Source organism: Myotis davidii, unplaced genomic scaffold (assembly GCF_000327345.1).
Source record: "Myotis davidii unplaced genomic scaffold, ASM32734v1 scaffold674, whole genome shotgun sequence".
Classification (NCBI taxonomy): domain Eukaryota; kingdom Metazoa; phylum Chordata; class Mammalia; order Chiroptera; family Vespertilionidae; genus Myotis; species Myotis davidii.
This window is the reverse complement of record NW_006286674.1, coordinates 1,686,808-1,709,075: the sequence shown is the minus strand read 5'-3', so window position 1 is coordinate 1,709,075 and position 22,268 is coordinate 1,686,808. Positions and strand designations below refer to the sequence as shown.

General features: G+C 42.0%; 1 protein-coding gene across 1 annotated transcript in view; it reads left to right on the top strand.

Annotated features, from left to right (window-relative positions):
• The window catches only part of GFI1 (growth factor independent 1 transcription repressor), an 8,525-nt gene extending 6,955 nt beyond the window's left edge, over positions 1-1,570 (top strand). The window contains exon 6 of the mRNA XM_006758206.2: positions 233-1,570. Within this exon, the coding sequence (XP_006758269.1) occupies positions 233-411 (179 nt within the window). The 3' untranslated portion in view covers positions 412-1,570. The remainder of the gene's footprint in view (positions 1-232) is intronic.
• The last annotated feature ends 20,698 nt before the right edge of the window (positions 1,571-22,268 follow it).

The following is a 22,268-nucleotide window of genomic DNA, read 5'->3' as shown; positions in this document are numbered from 1 at the left end:
CAGGAAACGGTTTGAGGCCTTTGGCTGGGAACCCCCACTCAGAAAGTCTCCCTTTCACCTGGTGCCCCCCTGGCTCCCGGGGACTTGCGTTGCAACACATCACCCTCCGCGTCCCGTGGAGGCCTTAGACCGGGTGCTGCCAGCTGCCATCATGCGCATGTGGGTCACAGAGAGTCCCCTCTGGCTTCATCACAGACTCACGCTTCCTCCCCTCCCCCCTCCATTCCTGCAGGTGAGAAGCCCCACAAGTGCCAGGTGTGCGGCAAGGCCTTCAGCCAGAGCTCCAACCTCATCACCCACAGCCGCAAGCACACAGGCTTCAAACCTTTCGGCTGCGACTTGTGTGGGAAGGGCTTCCAGAGGAAGGTGGACCTCAGGCGGCACCGGGAGACGCAGCACGGGCTCAAATGAGTGCCCTGGCGGGCCACACACAATCACACAACACTAGGGAGGGCGGCCTGCCCACTGGCCAGCAGCCGCTTCTGACTTCTCAGGCCCCCGAGGCTGCAGATCCTACCTGGGTGATCCCCCTTCACCTCACAGTCTGGGAGCCCCTAGAGGGGATGTTACCTTTTCAAGGTTCATCCAGGAACGGGATCCAAATGACTCTGGGTGCCTTGGACACAGGGAACAGCCCCTCGAAAAGTGAAGTCTTATATCTTGGGACCCTCTGTCCTGCTCCCAAGACAGGAAGAAGGCCCTTCAGGTTTCTTCACTCCTTCTCCTGCCCCACCCAGACACTTGCGTGGAAAAGGAGGAATCGCTATTTACAAGGTGGACACACGTTAATGCCGTTGTCGTTTTGAATCAAGAATGAAGAAGGAGTGTTGGTATTTTCATTTTGGGGGGTCCGCTGACCCCTTTCTGTGAGGTGCTGCCTGTAAATCTTGGAGGAATCATTTCTCCCACTTGAAGACGGTTTCAGAAACTGATTTGGGGAAGTAGTTTCATACTTTTGAAGTGACAAGACACACTGAACAGCCTGGCCCCAAGAAAGAGTTCAAGAACGGTGGACTTGGTGATGAGAAGAGATTAGGGGCCGGCGAAGGCTTCATGGGGAGGAGGTGAAAGCACAGAGCAGCGCCCTTACAAGATAGCATCCATTCACTCAGCAAATGTTTGTTGGCCACCGGTTACCATGGTACCAGGCCCCCGCTGGATACGGGGGAACCAGATACTAAGGTCATGGCCCCGGGCTAACAGTCACACCTCCAGTGGCTGGGTCTGTTCTTTTCCTCCGAAGGAATTCCGAGAAAAAGCAGAATCGGGAACCTTCCCTTCTGACCCCTTTGGATTTTATCAGCCACAAACAAAATATAACTGAACAGATACTTCAAAGATGTGTGTGAATACTCAGTTTTTTACTGTTCAGCTGAATCTTTTTTTAAAGATGCCTAAGCTGGCAGGCGTGGGGGAGTGAAGGCTCTGTCTTCAACACTTAGCCCTTCCATATGCACCATACTGTTTATTTTCCTTTGGTGAGGTTTATAAATGTTTTTTAGATCTTCTGGAGTGCATTATGTTTGTTCATACGTATTTATTAGAGTGATGTTTTAAGTTAATAAAGTATTGAGACTCTTACATAGTGGGGTTTTTTTTGTTTTTTTGTTTGTTTTTGTTTTTAATTTAGGTAGGGGATTTGTGGAAGTCCTTTGGTTTAGTCTGTAGGGGGAGTTGGCGCTGAAGTAAAGCAGATGAGCCATCATCCAGAAGCGGGGGGAATTCAGTTGCTCTGGTTTTCCGATGCTGCTTTTCTTCTCTTCTATGCCTCAGAGGGTCTTATTTCTTAATAGAAACACGAGGCGCACAATACGAGGCTCCTACCTTGTAGAGTCTCTGACAGCTGAGCATGTAAAGGGTGTCCCAACATTTTGATAGAAAACACAGGTTTATAATTAAAAATTGTAAATTTTTTATTGCTTCATAAAGTGTACAGTTATGGGGTTATGCATGGAATAGGACATCAGGTAAATGGCCTTCACAGCTTTGCCGGCACATACGCAAAGCCGTGGTCTTCATTGGTCTTCATTGTCCCTGCTCCTGGGCCATAATTGGTACTTGGTAATGCTTATCAAATTGAAGGGATTGAAATCAAAGGGCAACAGATATTAGAATCTGATTCAATAAACCAAGTAAAATTAGGCTTTTATTTTGTTGTCGTTAATGCTCACGCAAAATTCAAATCTTGTGTGAATTTTGGGACACCCTTTACATAGGCTCTTTTTTCTGAGAGTTTCAGAAGAGGGTTGCAAGATGAATAAAGAAATCACAAGCCTGAGGTCTAGAGATTGAGTCTTAAATCGCAGTTGTCACCAACACACCATGTAACTTGGGCAAATCCTGTGACCTCCCTGATATCAGTTTCCGTGACTATAAAATGTAGATATGGTTGTATCATCCCAGTATAACCCTGACTACTTTGATTCTGTGGAGATTGGAAAGATGGTATGTGAGATTGGTTAGCTGCTATGCTCAAGGTAAGTTACAAATCTAAAGATGCATGAGGGGCAGGGAAATTGCTCTCTGGGTTATTTCTGGCTCTATCCACCTACGGGAATTTCTTGCACAAATCAATTCCTTAAACCAGAATAAGGTGCTGGCCTAAATCCCAATTACCTGTAGCTTTTTAAAAACATCTCCAGCCAAGGTATGCATGACTCATGGTGACCACCATCAGACTGTCCATTTCTGTTCAAATCAACTTCACACATATTGATTGAACACCTACTATGTGCCTGGCACTGTTCTCAGTGCTGGGATACAGAAGTGAGCACAGTATCTTGTGGAGCTTTATTTATTTGGTCACTGCTGAGTCTTCCAGAACAGTGCCTGGCACACAGTAGGAGATCAATAAATCTTTACTGTCCAGCCAGTGCGGCTGAGTAGTTGAGTGTCGACCATGAACCAGGAGGTCATAGTTCCTTGATTCCTGGTCTGGACACATGCCCAGGTTGCGGGCTTCATCCCCAGTAAGGGGCGTGCAGGAGATAGCCGATCAATGATTCTCTTTCATCATTGATATTTCTGTCTCCCTTCCTCTCTCTGAAATCAATTTAAAAAACACATATTTAATAAATATTTGCTGAGATGTTAACTGAATAAGCAGACAATGTAAACTCCTGCTTGCTCCAGGCTGGCTCTGTTCCTTACAGCACAAAAGGAAGAGAAATTGCAGGAAGTAAACAACATATAGGACTCTGAGTTGGTGGGTCACGGGGGCTTTGACGCTGCTTTTTCCAGTTTCTCCAAAATCTCAGTCCTCCATGTCAGTTTATTCTCATTCAGAATTTAAATTTGTTTGGTCTATAATGCAAGTTTAAGATAATTTTCCGTAACTGTTGGGTGAACAGTTGCAGTATCCAGGAATCTCTTCCTCGTGTCCTGAGGGGCAAAGTTCTCAGTGAATAAATACCAAAAACTTCCTTTCTACAGAATTCACCATGTACACTGGTTGAGAATTTCCAACCTGGTTTGAAAAGTAAAGAAGGTACATGGAGAGGTAAGTAGAACTGACTGAAATCTAGTTGTCTGTTTAAAACTTTTGGTCCATTTTCATAATCCCAGTTTATGCTATACATGAGGAGTTTTAATTTTTCTGTTAACAGTGTGCCTTTTTTGGGAGGGGAAACATACCTTGATATCCCCAGTGCAGAATCAAAACAAATTACTGTGCCTGGTCCTGTGTGAAATTTGAAGATTGCAAATATCTCTCTTAATGTTATTACTTGACTCCATTAAAAATAGATTGTGAATATTCCATGTCACATTATTCATGAGGCAGGCCCTATGTCTTTTGTCTGCTGGAGTAACAGTAGAAAGGGTAACAGGAGACACCAGAGCACACCTTTGTTTCTTTCACTAAATTTTTAATAACACCTCCAGCCAGCCAGTTGGTGAAGCTCAGCTCTTGCATAAAAGTGGAAAAGCACAGCTATCTCAGAGAAGACCAACTCTTTCAGTAGCTAATTCGAGTTTGCGTTCATCTACACCAGAGATGATTAAATTACCTATCAAGTGTGCTGAGTATCAGGATTCAGGCCACCATGTAAAAGGTGAATTTCATCTGATTGATTTGAGACATGAATGGAACAACTGAGTTTTAAAAGCCCCGCCTTCATTAAAGGCACAGCAAAGTGTCTCCCTGGGCCGGTTCTTGACTGCAATTGCCCTTGAAAATTGGGTGGCAATAGTGATTTGACCCTAGTCGTTTTGTTGTGTGCCTGTTTGTTTAACTGGATTAACAGAAAGACATACATTCAGTGGAAGGCCCGAAAGGACTCGTCTACTGTCCACTGTACGTGTCTAGAGCTCTATTTGTCTAAATCTCTGCTGCTATATTATTCCTGACACTTGTCAGGAAGTCCATGATATAGTTCATTCATTGACTCAAATTTTAAAAATTAAAAATAAGAAAATTTACCCCAAACCCTTCTAGCTTAAGTCCATATTTTTTTTCCTTAACGTCCTTCCTGATAGTTACCTACGTGTGTGTAGATGCACATTTTACATTTTTACCCCGTGATCAGCGTATTTACAGTTCATGTCTAGATAGCTCTCTTATTTATAATATGGACAACATACTCAAAATTGAAATACGTATTTATATTTCACAATGAGAACTTAGACAATTTTTATGGTTAAGATTTATTGAAATCTGAGCATTTCTTAGGAATTTTATCAGCCATTAGCATAAAGTCTTTTCTGAAGTTTTACCTTAAAGTTATTCACTTTTTAAATAAAACATTTCAAGCATATGGAAAATTACAGAGCATAATACAGTAACCATCATTCTACCACATTTCTTCTGATTTTATTTTTGAAATAAAATATTACAGGCATGGTTGACTATCTTCTGGAAAATGTTCTTCCCTAACCCCATTTCCTTTCCGCTTTCTGCAGAGGCATCCACTATTCCAAAGTTGATACATGTTATTGACATGAATATTTTTATGCCTTTCCTTACATATGTCACCATAAATAATATGTAATACTATTTAGCATATTTTAACTTAATACAAGTATTATTGCAGAGTATATATACTTCGCATCTTGCTTTTTTTCCCCTCAACACTTTGTTTCTGAGGTTTATCCATGTTGGTACATGACGTTTTGCTCATTTATTTTAACTGCTGCACGTAGAACTCCGTCACAGGAATACTCGGTGATTATTTATATATTCTGTTGGAAGAGTTTTGGTTATTTCCAGTTTTCCCTACCACAGTTCCGAAGTGAGCAATCTTGTACTTGTCTCCTTGTAAAGAGATTTTGTTAGGATATATTCCTGGAAATGCTGGATATTACCAGTGTTCTCCAAAATAATGATATCAAATTATATGTCTACCAATAGTATAGGAGAATTCCTTTTGCTCTATCTTTAAGCAACACTTGGTATTGTTAGACTTTTAAAATGTTTGCCAATCAGATGGGTGTGAAATATTATTATAATTTGCATTTTCTGGTTGCTAGTGAGGTTGACTATCTTTTCATAAGTTTATTGGCCTGACAGGTTTCCTTTTCTGTGAATTGCCTATTCATGTACTTTATCCATTTTTTTTAGTTGGGTTGCTTGCTTTTTATCAATTTATTTAAAAAAATATATTCGAAGTACTTACTGTTTTGTTAGTTAAGTGTGTTGATACATCTCCTAATCTGTAACTTGCCTTTTCACTTCGGTTAAAGAGAGAATTTTTTAAAATTTGCTTTAGTGTTGTTGTAGTCAAATGTATGAGTCTTTTTCTTTATGCTTTTTACAGCTTAAAAAAAACTTCCTTAGTTGGTGGTCATAAGCTCAACCCCTGTATTTTCTTCTAGAAATGTTAAAATGCTTGCTTATTAGCTTTTAGTCCACTTTTGCGTATATGATGTGAAATAGGATCTAATTTTAAAAAATTTTTCCACATGGATAACAATTATTCCAACATTTATTGCAAACTACATCCTTTTCTCTGAGTTTGTAATGCTCTGTCATATGTCAAGCTCTGTACAATTCTGTCTGTGGGTTTCTTGATCTTTTCCACTGGTCATTTTGTCTATGTCTATGCAAATGCCATAGTGTCTTAATTAAACTTATAATAAAATCTTAGTAACTAGTAGGGAAGGTTTCCCTCTGACTTCTTTCAACCTCTTCAGCAAAATCTTGGCTACATATGGCCCTTTACTCTGGCTTGTGAAAACCTCTGTTGGAATTTTTATTTGTACCACATTTATTATTTAACTGGGGAGAATTGAAATCATTTTGATATTGATTCTTCTCATCCATAAACATGGTACATTGTTCATTTTATTTGGGTCTCCTTTTATGTCTTTCAGTAACATTTTACAATTTTGAAATAATTTTCTTTTTTCTTGTGTGTGTGTTTTTTGTTCATTGCTCTCATAGTTCTGTCTGCTGCTGTTGTGTGAGAACAAAGCTATCATTTTTTTAATATGTTCATTTGTATCCTGCAACTTTGTTGCACCTTATTTTTGTTTGTTTCAGATTGTTTTAGATTTTTTTATGTACAATAATCATAAAGTATGCAAATAATTAAAGCTTTGTTTTGTTGTTTCAATGTACTCTTCTTCACTAACTGTATTAGCCATGACTACAGTGAGTAAGGGGAGAAAGTAGGCATCCTTGTCTTATTCCTAACTTCCACGGAAATGCTTTTAATTTTTCAGTTTTGTGTGATTTTGGTATATACCTTAAAAAATAAGGTTAAGAATTTCTGTTTCTATTTGGTAAAAATTTATTTTTGTGTACATGGGTATTTAATTTTTATTTTATGATTTTTGGGCATCTATTGAGAAAGTGTTATTTAGTTTCTAAATCTTATGACTTTTATTAGAGGCCCGGTGCACGAAATTCATGAGTGGGTATGGTCCCTAGGCCTGGCCTGCGATCAGGGCCACCTTCCCTGGCTGCTGGCAGCTGGCCTCGCCTCCCCTGCTGCCACCCACCCCTGGTTCTCCATTCACCATCTAGTGATCAGAACCTGCTGACCAGGGGGAGGGACCGAGAGGTCGGCCCGTTCCCGCCCCCACCGTTGGTCACCTTCTGTGTGGGGGGCAACCGACGGGGCAGGGGCCTTGGCCTGGCACCACCCGCATCCCCCACCACCCACCCCCACTTTCCTGGTCGCCATTGATTTATGGAGCCTGCTGGCCAGGGAAAAGGACCAAAAGGTGGTCAGTGCATCTCATAGTGACTGGTTGAGTGGTCGTGTGGTTGTTTCACCATTAGGGTCAATTTGCATATTACCCTTTTATTATATAGGATTCTTTAATTTGTAAATATGGTGAATGACATTTATAGATTTTTCTCTTTTTATAATATATTGTTATTGATTTCAGAGAGGAAGGGAGAGGGAGAGAGAGAAAGAGAAACATCAATGATGAGAGAGAATCATTGATTGGCCATTTCCTGCACCCCAACCTGGGGAACCAGCCTGCAACCCCAGGCATATGCCATGACTGGGAATTGAACCAGTGACTTCCTGGTTCGTAGGTCAGTGCTCAACCACTGAGCCATGGCAGTCGGATGACATTTATAGATTTTCTAATGTTAAATTATTTTTGCATTGCTCAGGGTAACAGCTCCAACTTGGTCATTTTGAAAAACTATATTGCTGATTTGGTTTGCTGAGGTTTACTTAAGATTTTTGTGCTTATGCTTATTAATAAAAGTGGCTTATAATCTTTCCTTTTTATTGATTTTATTAGAGAGAGAAAGGAAGATAGAGAGATTGAGAGAGAGATTTGTCTTTCCACTTATTTATTCATCAGTTGATTCTTGTATGTACCCTATCTGGGAAATGAACCCACAACCTTGGCGTATTGGGATGCTACCCTAACCAATTGAACTACCAGGCCAGGGCGCTTATACTGTCCACATGTGGTTTTGATGTTAAGGTCTAACTCATTTCAAAATGAATAGGGCAAGATTTTCTCTCTTTTCTGTTTTCTGGAACAATTTGTGGATTCTTGGAATTATATGTTCTTTGTTGTTTGATAGAACTCATTTGGGCCTCACTTTTTTTTTTAATATATAAAAGAAGACAAAGGGGATGGTACATTTTAAGCCTTCATGACTCTAAGAATATTTAAGTTTTCACTTTCTTTATAAATCAGCTATAATAGATTATATATTTTATAAAATGTTCTGTTTCTTACTAGTTTTCAAATTAATTGCCACAGTATTTAAAAATTAGTATGAAAACAGTATAAAGTAGAATAAAAATCATAGTATTCTGATTTTTAAAATCTCTACTGCCTAGCCAACTTGGCTCGGTGGTTGAGTATCCACTTGTGAACCAGGAGATCATGGTTTGATTTCCAGTCAGGGCTCATGGGTTTCAGGCTTGATCCCCAGTGGAGGGCATGCAGGAGGCAGCCGGTCAATTATTCTCTCTCATCATTGATGCTTCTCTCTCTCTCTTTCCATCTTCCTACCTCCCTGAATATATATATGTATGTATTTTAAAAATCTCTACTATTCCTCTAATTATGTTTAATAGTTTATTGTGATATTATTTACTTGTGCCTTTACTTTTTTCTTGATTAATTTTGCCAGAGGTCTCTATTTTATTAGTTTTTGCAGCATGTTTGCATCATCATTTATTTCTATATCTTGTTTAATAAGATTTCCTACTTGAAAGATGTATTCTTTAGAAATGCATTTAGAATTTTTAATCATTTTCTAGTAGTTTTTATTCTTTTTTTGATATATTTTTATTGATTTCAGAGAGGAAGGGAAAGGGGGAGAGAGAAACATCAATGAGAGAGAATCATTGATCAGCTGCCTCCTATACTTGCAACCCGGGCCTGTGCCCTGACCAGGAATCAAACTGTGACCTCCTGGTTCATAGGTTGATGCTCAACCACTGAGCAACATTGGCCAGGCAGGTAATTTTTATTAATGAATTATAATTTAATTACACTTCAATTGGAGAATATAACCTGCATGATATTAATTCTCTCCTAATTTTTTGAGATTTATTTTGTAGCTTTATCTATGGTCAATTTTTATGGAGAATGTGTGCTTGAAAATAATGTTAAGTTTTCTAATTGCTGATGATAATATGGTTATCCCAACTTTCCTTTGTTTTTTACATAGTATTTTTTCTATTCTTTCATTATAAATCTTTCTGTGCCCTTATGTTTTAGGTGAGTATCTTTGTAAATAGCATCAACTGAATATTGTTTACCTTTTAATGTCTTTCAGACATGACTTAAATATAATTTCCAATCAACACTTTAATTACTATATAATTTGATTGTGTATGTATGTGTGTGTGTAGTAAAGTACCTGATCACACACACAGGAGAGAAAAGTATTCAATTACTCTGGCAAAAGAGTAAGATACTACTTTATTCAGCCAGTTCATTTTCTGGTATTCGAGGAAGGATCCTAATTTGCAAGGTTTTTTTTAAGCCTGGATCTGTTGTAACTGTAGAGGAGAAACAAAAACAGGAAGTTAGCTTTGCTTCTTGATTCTGGTTTTACAAACTTCATTGAGAATTTTTTATTTTTGGTAAATTAGGAAGCATAGTTTCAATTCTGTCTTTTAACATGAATTAGACAATTTCCTAGGTTGCCCTTTCTGAGAAGTAGAACTGGTTGGCATGCCTCTGTAAGATTTTGCTGCATTGGCAATTCCTTAGTTGTTTGTGGGGTAAGGAAGGCTGACTGGATATCTCCTATGACTTTTTGGAAGAGCCAGGAACCATCCTTTCATTACCTTTTGCTACACCTGTCCACACATCATTTCTTGGAAATACCTTCCCAGAGACTTCACACGAACTCAACTTCCTCTTTCCTTGTTCTGGAACTACAGTTCAGGGGACTCTAACGTAACACGTTCTTAACTCAGCCAAAGGAGTCCCACCACAGTATCATATTTTGGCATGCCATCTTTCTGACTTACCTTTTGCATGGTTATTGGTTACATCATGTGTTTAGGCACTAATAAAAATGTATAAAATAAAATTTTTTAAATTTAGATGCAATCAGATGAATTCCCATTTTTTTCAATCCAAAAGTTCTCTGATTTTAAGTCCTTCCTCTCTTTCTAAGAGTTTTCCATCTAAACTGACAAATGTAGAGGCACATTGCTAAGTGTGTCCTTTCACTCAGAAGAGAGCTAACATTAGGAAGTTGTAGAAAAGAAATCCAGACCATTCCATTCATCTGCTGCCCAAGGATGGAAGCTTGTGACTGGCTGGTCCATCTGGAAATCTATCTCTCCATCTGTGATTCTGAGAGGACAGGAATAAGCAATTGTAGTCAGTGGGTGTTTATAAGTTTGTGTCAATGGACTGTGGTTTTATGTTTATACCACATATAGATGATTACATTAAAAAATCAGATTATAGCAAAGTCATACAACACCCAAACTTAACTTTTATTTAATGATGCACAAGTCAAGCCTTAGGTCATTATTAGGTATGTAGAAACACTGATCAAGATAGAGTTCTCTGGCCCTGGCTGGGTAGCTTAGTTGGTTAGAGCGTTGTCCTGATACGCCAAGGTTGCAGGTTCAATCCCTGGTCAGGGCACATAGAAGAAGCAACCAATAAATGCACAAATAAATGGAACAACAAGCTCTCTCTCTCTCTTTAAAAATATCAGTCAATAAATACAAAATTATGAAGAAAAGATGGAGTTCTCTGGCTGACAGACAGCTGAATACATATGCTGTTATCAGACCCATGAAATAGTGGGTAGTTCTGACTGGGAGACACATTGCAGTCCTAGCAATAGTGCCAGAGGTTTAGCTGATCCCAGGGCACTCACAAACTTATGCATCAGTAAGGATGCCCTACTGTCCACATGGAGATTTCTTTTTCACTTGCTCACTGTTGGCCCAAAACTGGGGTGTTCAGGTATGGTTTTGCTCAGTGGATAGAGCGTCGGCCTGTGGACTGAAGGGTCCTAGGTTCGATTCTGGTCAAGGGCACATGCCCGGGTTGCAGGCTCAATCCCCAGTAGGGAGCGTGCTGGAGGCAGCTGATCAATGATTCTCTCTCATCATTGATGTTTCTATTCCTCTGTCCCTCTCCCTTCCTTTCTGAGATCAATAAAAATATTTAAAAAAATAAAGAACACTAGTTGCTGTAAGAAATAACTTCAAAATCTCAGTGGCTTACACAATGCAGTTTATTTGTTGTTGATGTCACAGTTGATTTGGGTATGCTCAGGTTGCTGCCTTCACAAGTGATTGAGAGATCCCAGATCCTTGTATGTTGTGGTGCTGTCATCTTCTAGAAATTTCTTGGAATCCTCTGCTGGATTGTCTGCATTCAGCAGGCGAATGAATGAAGATAGATAGTGTATAGAGGATCAGATGGACTTTTATAAAGACAGACTGGGCAGCCTGGATGGTGTGGCTCAGTGGTTGAGCATCGACCTATGAACCAGGAGGTCACGGTTCTATTCCCGGTCAGGGCATTGCCTGCAGAATGTTTTTATCTCTCTCTCCTTCTCCCTTTTTCTCTGCGATCAATAAAAATATGTATATTTAAAGACGTGTTTAAAAAAACCCCACAAAGACAGACTGGGTAATTGATAGATCACTTCTATTCACATTTCATTGGCCAGAACACCAACAGGTGATCTCTGTGTAACTGTAAAGGAGTCTTGGAAATGTAATTTTCCTTTGTGTCAAGCAAGAAAAAATGGGACTGGTGAACATCTAGTCAGTCTTTTCAGAAACCTAACTAGCTTTTAAATTTGGGCTTATTCCCTCTCTGAGCCTGTTTCCTTTTTTATGAAGAGAGGAGGGTGGACTAATGCTCTCTAAGGGACTTTCCAGCTCTGACCATCTAAATTCTATAATTGTCCAAACCCTGGCTGGGCCCTGGAAACACCCAACTTGGACATGATCTCTCATACTCCAAGAGGAGGAACAATGATCAGGGTTCCCCCAAGGATTTTCTAGCTCCCACCTGCCTATACCTGCAGCCTCTGGGAAGTTTGTTTATTTCCTGAAGTTCCCTGGAATCAAGATGATCCCGTTTCCCAGGGTGTAGTCTTAACCTAGGTCATGGTGCCAGCACCCCAAACTCCTCACAGGGTGTGTGTGCAAATACTAATGTGGCCAGGAAACGTCCTCCTTATCTCCTCTTTCTGTTCTCATGTTATGAAAAGTGATGTCCCCTTGGGCTCTTTCCCAAAGACTCTAGGGTACCAGCAGAGAGAGGACAAGACCAGATGGTCTAGAAAAGGGCTTCACCAATGGCTGGGCTGTGTCAGACTGTGTTCACAAGTTACCTTCTTTTCTGTATTTTTGGATGATTTGTAGTTTATTTCCTTGTTTATTATGTGACTCCTTATTAGATACTAGGGTCTTCAGTAAGATCTTGTCTTCTTTATTTACTACTGCATCCTCAGGGCATAAAGTAATTATTTTTTGAGTAACCATAACTTGAAATTGTTTAATTTCATTTAAGTCCAGAGCAATAGGATTTCTTGGGGGAAGTATGTTAGTAAGTACATCTATCTATTTACCTACTCAGTAATGTTTTTGTCTTACCTAAGTCTACTTTCAACATTAGGAACTTCAGAATAACAAGCAAGAGGCCAAGACAGACTATCCCTCATGGATTCATCTAAGCGTGGGGACCCAGGAAGGTTAAACCTGAGAATGTTAGTGCTGTTTGTCCAGGCCAGGAAGCATCTGCTGTTGGCATTCCGTTGAGCTGCACTTTCTCCACATTCTCACAGGTGACGATGTGCCAAACTATACTTACGTGGTTGGTGGTCAATTTCAGAGAATGAGCAGACATTTCTACACTGGCGAGTGTAGCTGTCTCTTCACAGTCCCGTGGACTATAGCAGTCAGCTTTACTCCTTACTTGTGTGTCAGATCAAGTCTGGAAGTCCTGAAGCTCTTCCTGTCCCTGAAAAAAGGTGTGATCGACCTCTCCTTAGTTAATGCTTTCAGTTTCACTGTGATCATTGTCTTTCTGAAAAGTCTGATTTCCTTCACCTCACCTTACAAATGAAACATGATTTGTAAGACAAATCTGAAGCAAAAAAAGGGAGCAAAGTTATACCATATATGTCAGAGTAGGCACCCAATAAATAGCCCTACCGTTGTTAATATTTTCATCATTATCATCTTACTAGAAGCCTGGCGCACGAAATTCGTACTCGGGTATGGTTCCTAGGCCTGGCCTGCAATCAGGGCCATCTTCCCCGGCTGCCCGCAGCCAGCCCTGCCCATCGCCGCCACCCACCCCTGATTCCCTGTTTGCCATCAGGTGATCAGAGCCTGCCAGCTGGGGAAAGGGACCGAGAGGTTGGCTGTTCCTGCCTGCTTGCTGGCCCTGCCCCCTGCTACTACCCACCATGGTTCCCTATATGCCATCAGGTGATCAGAGCCTGCCAGGTGGGGAAAGGGACTGAGAGATGGTCAGTGTGCCTCATAGTGAGTGGTTGAGCCGTTGTTCTGGTCATTCTGCCATTAGGGTCAATTTGCATATTACCCTTTTATTATATAGGCTAGAGGCCCAGTGCATGGGTGGGGGCCAGACAGCCTGCCCTGATGAGGGCCCCAGATCAGGAGGTGGGGCCGGCCGGGGGAGGGGCCACAGTCATTCTGGTCTCTGGTCGTTCTGGTTGTTCCACCGTTTTGGTCAGTGGGCTTTTATTATATAGGAGGATATCGGTAACTGCCACTTATTAAGACTTTACTCTGAACCAAGAACTGTGCTAAGTGTTCTGCACACATTTTCTCATTTCATCCTAACAATATTCCTATGAAGCATTGAATTTCTGTTTCCAGAGAAATAGAACCAGACAGTCAAGGCTGTTCTCAGATTATTTGCATCCCTCTTTGCAGCCAGCTCATGTCATTGGTTGATTTTATTTCTCAATTAGATCATGACAAATTTTTATTAGTAATAATCCTACTATTAAATCATATACATTCAATTAAGAGGAGTATATTTCTTTTTTCAAACAACTCCTGAGGATATTTAAGAGATTAGCCATTCGTTGCCAAGGACTACAATGTACGGTCCACCTCTCCCAAGCCTGAGACTCTTCCATTACTTGACGCCCTTTGATGCCATCACCCAAGTAGTTTCCGACTGCCTGGTGGAGACCAGGCTTCTCTGTGTCCCTGAATAAGTACTATTGAATGAGACACCTGATCTAGCAATTCACTGATGTCCACTAATTTACTGATTTGAAAATCAGAAATGCAAATACGTTTTCTGGCAGCATTTGAGAAAGGAATTACATATGGCATCTTTGAGTATAGATGGAATCTCATCACAGATATTAATTAATCTCTTTATTGCTGTGGAACTCATGGAGCAATTTCCAATTTACTTAAATTTTTTTTACTATGTAACATTTGTTCTGTAAAAAAGAATATATGTAATGAAACTGTCCGCTGACATTACCATATACTGCCTTAGCCCACCCCCTTCAGCATCACTCTTTATTGCTTTTTATTCGCATACTTTTTGGATGATACTAGAAAGACCTAAAATATTTTGTGATTAAAAAAAATAAATCAGCCCAGCTGGTGTGGCTCAGTGGTTGAGCATGGGCCATACGAGCCAGGAGGCTGAAGTTAGGTTCCCAGTCAGGGCACATGCCTGGGTTGTACGCTTGATCCCCAGGTGGGGTGTGCAGGAGGCAACCGATCAATAATTCACTCTCATCATGGATGTTTCTATCTCTCTCTCCCTCTCCCTTCCTCTCTGAAACCCCACCACTGGGGATGTGCCCGCAACCGAGGTACATGCCCTTGACCGGAATCGAACCTGGGACCTTTCAGTCCTCAAGCCGACGCTCTATCCACTGAGCCAAACCGGTTTCGGCCCATAAAAATATTTTTAAGAAATCAGTTCTAGTTCTCTCCACAAATTTTGAAATAATACACATGATCTCCATGGCAGGCATGTCCCTTCCCGTACACTTAAATATAGACTACAATTATTACTTCTCCATTTAGATATTATTGTGGTTTCAGTTTTCATTGTGTCCTTGTGGGTTTTTCTGTTTTGGTTGCCATTATAAATGTCTCTTTTATTCCCCCATGTGGTCACTTTCTTAAATACCTTGTCTAGCACCTCTTCATTGGAGTGTGGTTTGACTACATATCTGTCAGCCTCAGGGATAGTCAGGTACTTTTGTTCCATTCCAAGTATAGAAGACATGCAATGGTAATTTAGGCTCTGTGAACTGTGGGAGAAAGGAAGGGAACATTCATTTCTTAAACTCCTATAATGTGTCAAGTTTTTTCCCCCTGTATTTTCCCAATTCAAAATTCCTACTAGGTAATTGTCATTATGTCTGGATTATAGATGAGAAACCTGAAACTCAGAGAGGGAATTGCCCGGGATCACACAGGTACTAAGTGGGGGGGGGGGGGGGCAAGATTTGAATCCAGGTCTTCTGTAGGTACGATGGTGGGAGACCGTGCCACCTCCCTGGCTGGTGGAAATGGCTGTGCCAGGCCTCCTCTTCACAGGGACTGGGTGGGCTCAGTGAGTGACCCTGTTGGGAGACAGGTGCTGCAGCCCCCTCAAGCATTGTTTCTGTTATTTCCTGGTGGCCAGGCAGGCAGCGGGGGGACATTCAGAGACTCTGGACCATCCTTGGGTGTGGAGACTGGCCAGGCTGAACGCCTCGACATCAGACTCATCCCAAAGCTCAGGCCACTGCTGTGCTGACCATTTTCGTTTAGCAAATCTGCTCACACAGAGCTGGCTTGTGGACTCGTCCCTCTCCTCCCCCTCCGAGTCCTCTCACCAAAACGATACAAAGAAACGAGGCTCCCAGCACACAAACTCAGGGCCACTCCTGACTCTATGGTTTTTGGCCCAAGGATCTGAATGTCTGAAAATGAAGATTCTCCTCCACCTTCTCTCTGCCTCTGGTGTCAGGCTGGTTTTCCTCCACAACCCATGGCAGTGAGAAACCGTGTGCGTGTGAGCCTTCGAAGGTGGTTTGGAGATTGACTCCCACTGAGTTGGTAAACTTCCTCCTTCTTAACGGTTTTCTAGACTCCAATCCTAATCATCGCCTTCTTTCCAAATTCTCCACGTATGTTGCTCAGGAAGCACAAGTAGCTGCAAACCACAGGTTTGTCCTCCCCAACTGCTGGACTCACCCTGCGGAGAGCTGGACCACGCAGCGCCAGCCCTCCCAGGGGCCAGAGCAGCTCCGACGTGAGGCAAGTGAACTCGGTTTGTGTTGTGTAAAGTGTACCCCGAACAGTCTCAGGAAGTATCACAGCTTCCTGATTGCAAACCCAGATAAAGTAAAAGGCCACAGCTGCTAAGGACAAAAGCCACCAACCCCCAAAAATGAAGAAAAACGACATCGCCGGGCTGCCGTTGTGAGAAAGTCGCATTAGGTACTTCAGAGTCTGAAAGAGACTTCAGACGAAGGAATTAATTGGGCTTGTGTCTCACGCAAAAAAAAAAAAAAAAAAAAAAAAAAATCACCTGGCGCTTGGGAAACAGTAGGGAAACAGGGAGGTCTGAGAGTTCTGATCACCAAAGCCCTGAAGTCAGCTTCTGTGTGATGGCTTCACACAGAGCATTTTAAATCCAATGGAGAATCATGTCGGGGATATGGGTTGAGATGATGGGAGCCTATATGCTGGGACATTCAGTGGAAAGTCTTACCCCTTAAAATCTGCTGTTAAATATAGAAGCCACTATGTAGTCTCAATATTGAGAAAAAAGACACTTTAGCTTGAGAAGGAGATCAGAATTGATTGCAAAGAGCAAAGTTCAAATTTCTTTGCTGACTTTTGTGTGACTTTGGACGAGTTAATCCTAGTTACTTTATCTGTTAAGTGAAAAAAATAATACCTACTTGTAGGGTTATTGTGAGGATCAGAGATTATACATGCAAAGTGCCTGAACCAGAGCAGGTGTTCAACATATAATAGTTATTATGCTATTATTGTTCACCAGGGACTCTGAAATTCATCAGGTAGCACCCAATTTGAAACATAACAAGGCTGAAACTTCTATTTCTGTAAAAACCCTTTAGGTCAGCGATTTTCAACTGGTGTACCGCATAATTTTTAAAACATGCAATACCTGACTGTTTAGTCAGAGGCACGGACCTCTTTTCCCTTAGATTGTCAAATAAAAATGACAACAGCCAACATGATGATAGCTATTTGGTGAGAATGAATAAAAAGGATACCTATTTTTTGTCAGATCGGCAAAAAAAATAATGTATTTTTTGGTGTGCTACAGAATTTTAGTCTTTAGGTTCTGTGTGCCCTGAGATGAAAAAGGTTGGAAATCACTGCTCTAGGTGGATGCAACTAAAATTCTGGGTAAAATATTTTTAGGTTCTTGTAAATACATCTAAAGTAAGGAATTGTTGATTTCAAAACCAGTAGTGAAAGTAGGAAATCTGGTTAGGAAACAAGCGCCAGCTACCAACCAGAGGCTTTTTATCCAACTCCAGAGTCCTCCCTCCCTGAGGGTGTTGCGAAGCAGAGCATGGAGCCAGGATGAAGCCCGGGCTGACCAAGGTGAGGAATCTGATAGGAAACCCACCCTGCTACACCCCAGGTGCAAGGGTGAGTGAGAAATCACGCCTGGCAGAAGACAATGAAGAAATGCCTGCTTTCACTTTGGTGCTGAGAAGTCTCCCTTGAGAATTCATAAGCATGTTGGTCCTCACATGTGTCTTCTGTCAGAATTCATTTTAAGTTAAGTGGGGAATTTTAAGCTAAAATTATAATCTAACTATAGTCTCAGATTGGTAGCACCACAGTCATCTGATAGAAACAAATGCAAATTTCTCTGGAGGAATTTAACTTTAATTCAGATTTCAAAGAATTTCTACATGTTGAATTCCAGGGAAAATGGGCAGAACATGAAAAGATGCTCAGTGTCATTAGCCATTAGAGAAATGCAAATAAAACCGCCATGTAATGCAACTACATTTCTACCAGAATGGCCCTAAGTAAGAAGCCTTATAATACTACATGCTGAAAAGGAGACAGAGCAACTAGAAATCGCAGTCAGTACTGGTGGGAATGTGAAATGAAACAACCACTTTGGAAAACCCTTTGGCAATATCTTAAAAAAAAATTAAACATACACCTGCCATATAATTCAGCTATTTCACTCTTAAATATTTACCCAAGAAAAATAAAAACATGTGTCTATAACAAGATGTACATGAATGTTCATAGCAACTTTATTTGTAATAGCCAAGACCCAGAAATGTCCAAAAAGTGACACAATAAACAAACTGTGGTATATCCATACAAAGGGTATACTATTCAGCAATAAAATAAATGAACTATTGATAGACCTAACAACATAGATGAACTCAGAATAATTTTGTTGAGTGAAAGAAATCAGACCCCACCCCCAAAATACAAACCCTTATACTGTATAATTCCTTATGTATAAAATTTTAGAAAATGCAAATCTACACTAATAAAAGAGAAAGATGCAAATTGACTGTACATTCGTGACATCCACCAGCCAATCAGGAGTGAGTATGCAAATTAACCCAACAAAGATGGCGGGTTAATTTGCATACACTGGCGCCCAGCGGCCAGGGGTGGGACAGGCGTTCTGCACCGCCCCGGCTGCTCCGGGCCTCTGGGCAGCGTGGGAAGACAGAAAGGCGGCTATGGGCCGGAGCGAAGGCAGTGCTGGCAGCCAGGGGAAGGAAGGCCCATTCTTGCACAAATCTTCATGCATCAGACCTCTAGTTAATCTATAATGATTGCTTGATGAGAGATCATGGTAGGTAAAGACTGAAGAAAAGCACTGCAAAGGGGCATAAGGGAACTTTTGGGGGTGAAGGTTTGGCTTATTATCTTGGTTGTGGTGATGGTTTTATGAGTGAATACATATGTCAAACTTTATCAAAGTATACGCTTTGAATATGTGCAATTTGTTGTATGTTGATTATTCCTCAATAAAGCTGCACAAAAAACCTAAATGCATTAAAAATGAACTAGACATAGCTGAAGAAAAAATTAGATTTGAAGATATTATTCACATACATTCAAGTGAGATAAAAAGAGGGACATGTTACAACGAGACTAGATTGTGAAAGTCCAATAGACAGAGTTCCAGAAGGATATAATAAGGAGAATATAAAAGATCCAGTATTTCTTGGATCCAGGAAACCCAGTGAATCTCAAACAACATATATGAAAAGAAATTCTCCCCTAGACACGTTATAGTGAAACAGCAGAATACAAATGGATGAGGGAGAGAGAATTTTAGATTAATCAGAGAGAAAAGAAAAATCACTAAAAATGGGCAATTAGACTGACAGTTCATAAGAACAACAAAGCAAGAGAATACAGTGTATTTATTTCTTCAACATGCTGAGAGAAAACAGCTATCAATCTGGAGTTCCATATGCAATGAAGCTATATTTCAAGAAAAGGGATTCTAGAAAGACTATGCTCAGGCAAACAAGACAGAGAAAAATAATAAAAACAACCCTGCCCCCTCAATAACCTGAGAGAAGGTATCACCCAGAGAATTTCACAGAAGGAAACCCTAACAGATGTACTTTAGCAGAATAAAAAGTGAAAAGCCTGGGATGCCAGAAGGAACGTTGAACAAACATATTGGTAAATGTGAGGACATGTCACAGCTTACACTGATTATAGAATGACATACTGTAACTATCTCTACATTTTGGAGGGGAAATAGACTGGAATTAATGCTGTGCTTACTGGAATTATAATTGTCCCTGGACCTTGATTATTTAGGAGCAAGGTAAAGACATTAACTTCAGACTTTATGTTAAGCCTGTGTGCTAAACTATTTAGTTTAACCCCTGAAATAATCAACATAGTGAATATACTTTCTATACAATAGAAAGACATGAAATTAGGAAAAGAAAAAAAAATCAGTTCAAGAGAAGGCAAAGCAAGAAAGAGAAAAAAGGTAACAGATGGTAACAGGATCTAGAGCATTTAAAACAGTGCCTGGGATATTATCATTATATTAGAGGCCTGGTGCACAAAATTCATGCTGGGGGGGGTGGTGGGATCCCTCAGCCCAGCCTGCACCCTCTCTAATCTGGGACCCCTTGGGGATGTCTGACTGCCGGTTTAGGCCTGATCCCAGATATTGGGCCTAAACTGGCAGTCGGACCTCCCTCTCACAATCCTGGACTGCTGGCTCCTAATTGCTCACTTGCCTCCCTGCCTGGTCGCCCCTAACTGCCCCTCCTTGCTGGCCTGATCGCCCCTCACTACCTCTGTGTGCCGGCTTGATCACTCCTAACTGCCCCCCACTGCCGGCCAGGTTGCCCCCGCACTGGCCTGGTTGCCTCTTACTGCCCTCCTCTGCTGGCCTGGTCACCCTCAATGGCCTTCCTCTGCCGGCCTGGTTGCCCCCAACTACTGCCCCCTCTGCTGGCTTGGTCACCCCCAACCACCCCCCCCGCTGGCCTAGTCACCCCACACAGCCTGCTGTTCAGACATTTGGTCACCCCTCACTAACCCCCCTGCCGGCCTGGTCATAGGCAGCCATCTTGTGAGGGCATGAGGGTTAATTTGCATATTACCTCTTTATTATATAGGACTAGAGGCCCGGTGCACAAATTCGTGCATGGGGGGGAGGGGGGATGGAACTGCAGGAGGTTGGCCGCCAGCTCCAAGGAGGGAGCCAGCCCTCAGCCCCTTTGAGAAAGGGGCCGTGTCTGCTGCCACCCACACCCAGTTCCCCATCCCATCCTGGGGCCCAAAGGCCCTGGTGGGGTTGGGAGAGGAGGCGATGGTCACTGGGCTGGGTGCGGAAGAAACAGACACCGAAGAAACTGACACCAGATGCCAATGCTGCCCCTCCACTGCCGGTTCCCTGCCTCCCTTCCTCCTCCTTCCCTTGCTGCCGTGCCACCACCGTGGCAGGCAGGTGGCCCCTGGGGAAGGGAGAGGATGGGAGCAAGACAAAGCCTTGTGTTGAGGGCTGACTTTCAATCGATTGCAGTGAGGGAGCTGCTCTGCTATGTACGAAACCCCAACCCAGAAGCAGGTTGTCTACAAATGGTTTACCACCAGGGGCTGATGGGGGCTGGCCGGCTGCGGGGAGGGACCGCAGGCAGTTGGCTGGCCATGGGAGGTTGGCTGTGGGACCACACTGACCACCAGAGGGCAGCACCTACATTGATCCTCTGCCCCCTGGTGGTTGTCATAGCGACTGGTCAACCGGTCGTTCTGGTCATTCCAGTTGATCTGGTTGTTCTGTCATAATGGTTGCTTGGGCTTTTATATAGATAGATTATATACTATTTATAATATAATAATTTTTTAATATTATAACTTTAATTCCTATTTTGAGAAATCTCTCTGAAGCATTCAAGATGAGGACCCTTTATCAGACAAGTTCTCCTTGTGATAGCTTGTGATAGCTCCTTGATGTTAACAAGTTGATATACTAATGAAAACACAGAGTGATTTGGAGGAAACAATCTGGCCTTTGAGTCCTCATCTGTAAAATGAGGGAGTTGAAGGGATTTGGAGAAGTTCAAATTGGATGGTTCTGTATTTTTAAATCCTCATTGACCAAAAGAAAGAGGAAATCTGCTGACTAAGGCCACAAAAAAACCCAGTTCAGAATTGGTTTATCTGGGTGAGTGGCCATCTCACCACAGGCCCTCACAAGTCTGTTCCCACCCAGTAGGAAGCAGTGTCTCTTCTCTCTCACAGCAGAGCCTGATCAGTGTGGAGGCCACTGAGCAGGGACGAAGCAAAGCCCCCACATAGAAGAGACTTGTCCGAGGCACTTTCCCAGCCCGGATGGAGGGAATTCCAGAACTCCCCAGAGCAGCTGGCAGGCTCAGAGCTCTGCACCAGGGGACTGGAGCGAAGCTGCCAGACAACGGGAAGTGATCAAACAAACCCACTCTCTTTCCCCTGATTGCACCAAGACGTTGTAAATGCACCCCCTTCCGCTAAAAGTTTTAATGGCACATTCCTTGCATCCCCTTACCTGTCATCCCATAGTGATATGATCATGCTTTCCAGATCTATGTGTTGCACGGTGTTGCAGAGGGAACTCAGGTATGGCTCAGCTTCCAAAGATATACCTGGTCTGTGGGATGGCTGCTGAGAAGGAGGGCAGAGAGCCTCTTGGGAACTTCCCTTGAATTAGGGTGTGGTGTGATTCCTTCTGCTCCCAAATGTGTGAGTGTGTGTGTGTGTGTGTGTGTGTGTGTGTGTGTGTGTTAAATTTTATTGATTTTAAAGAGAGGCAGGGAGAGAGAGAGAGAGAGAGAGATTGATTAACATCAATTGGTTGCCTCCCTAATGTAC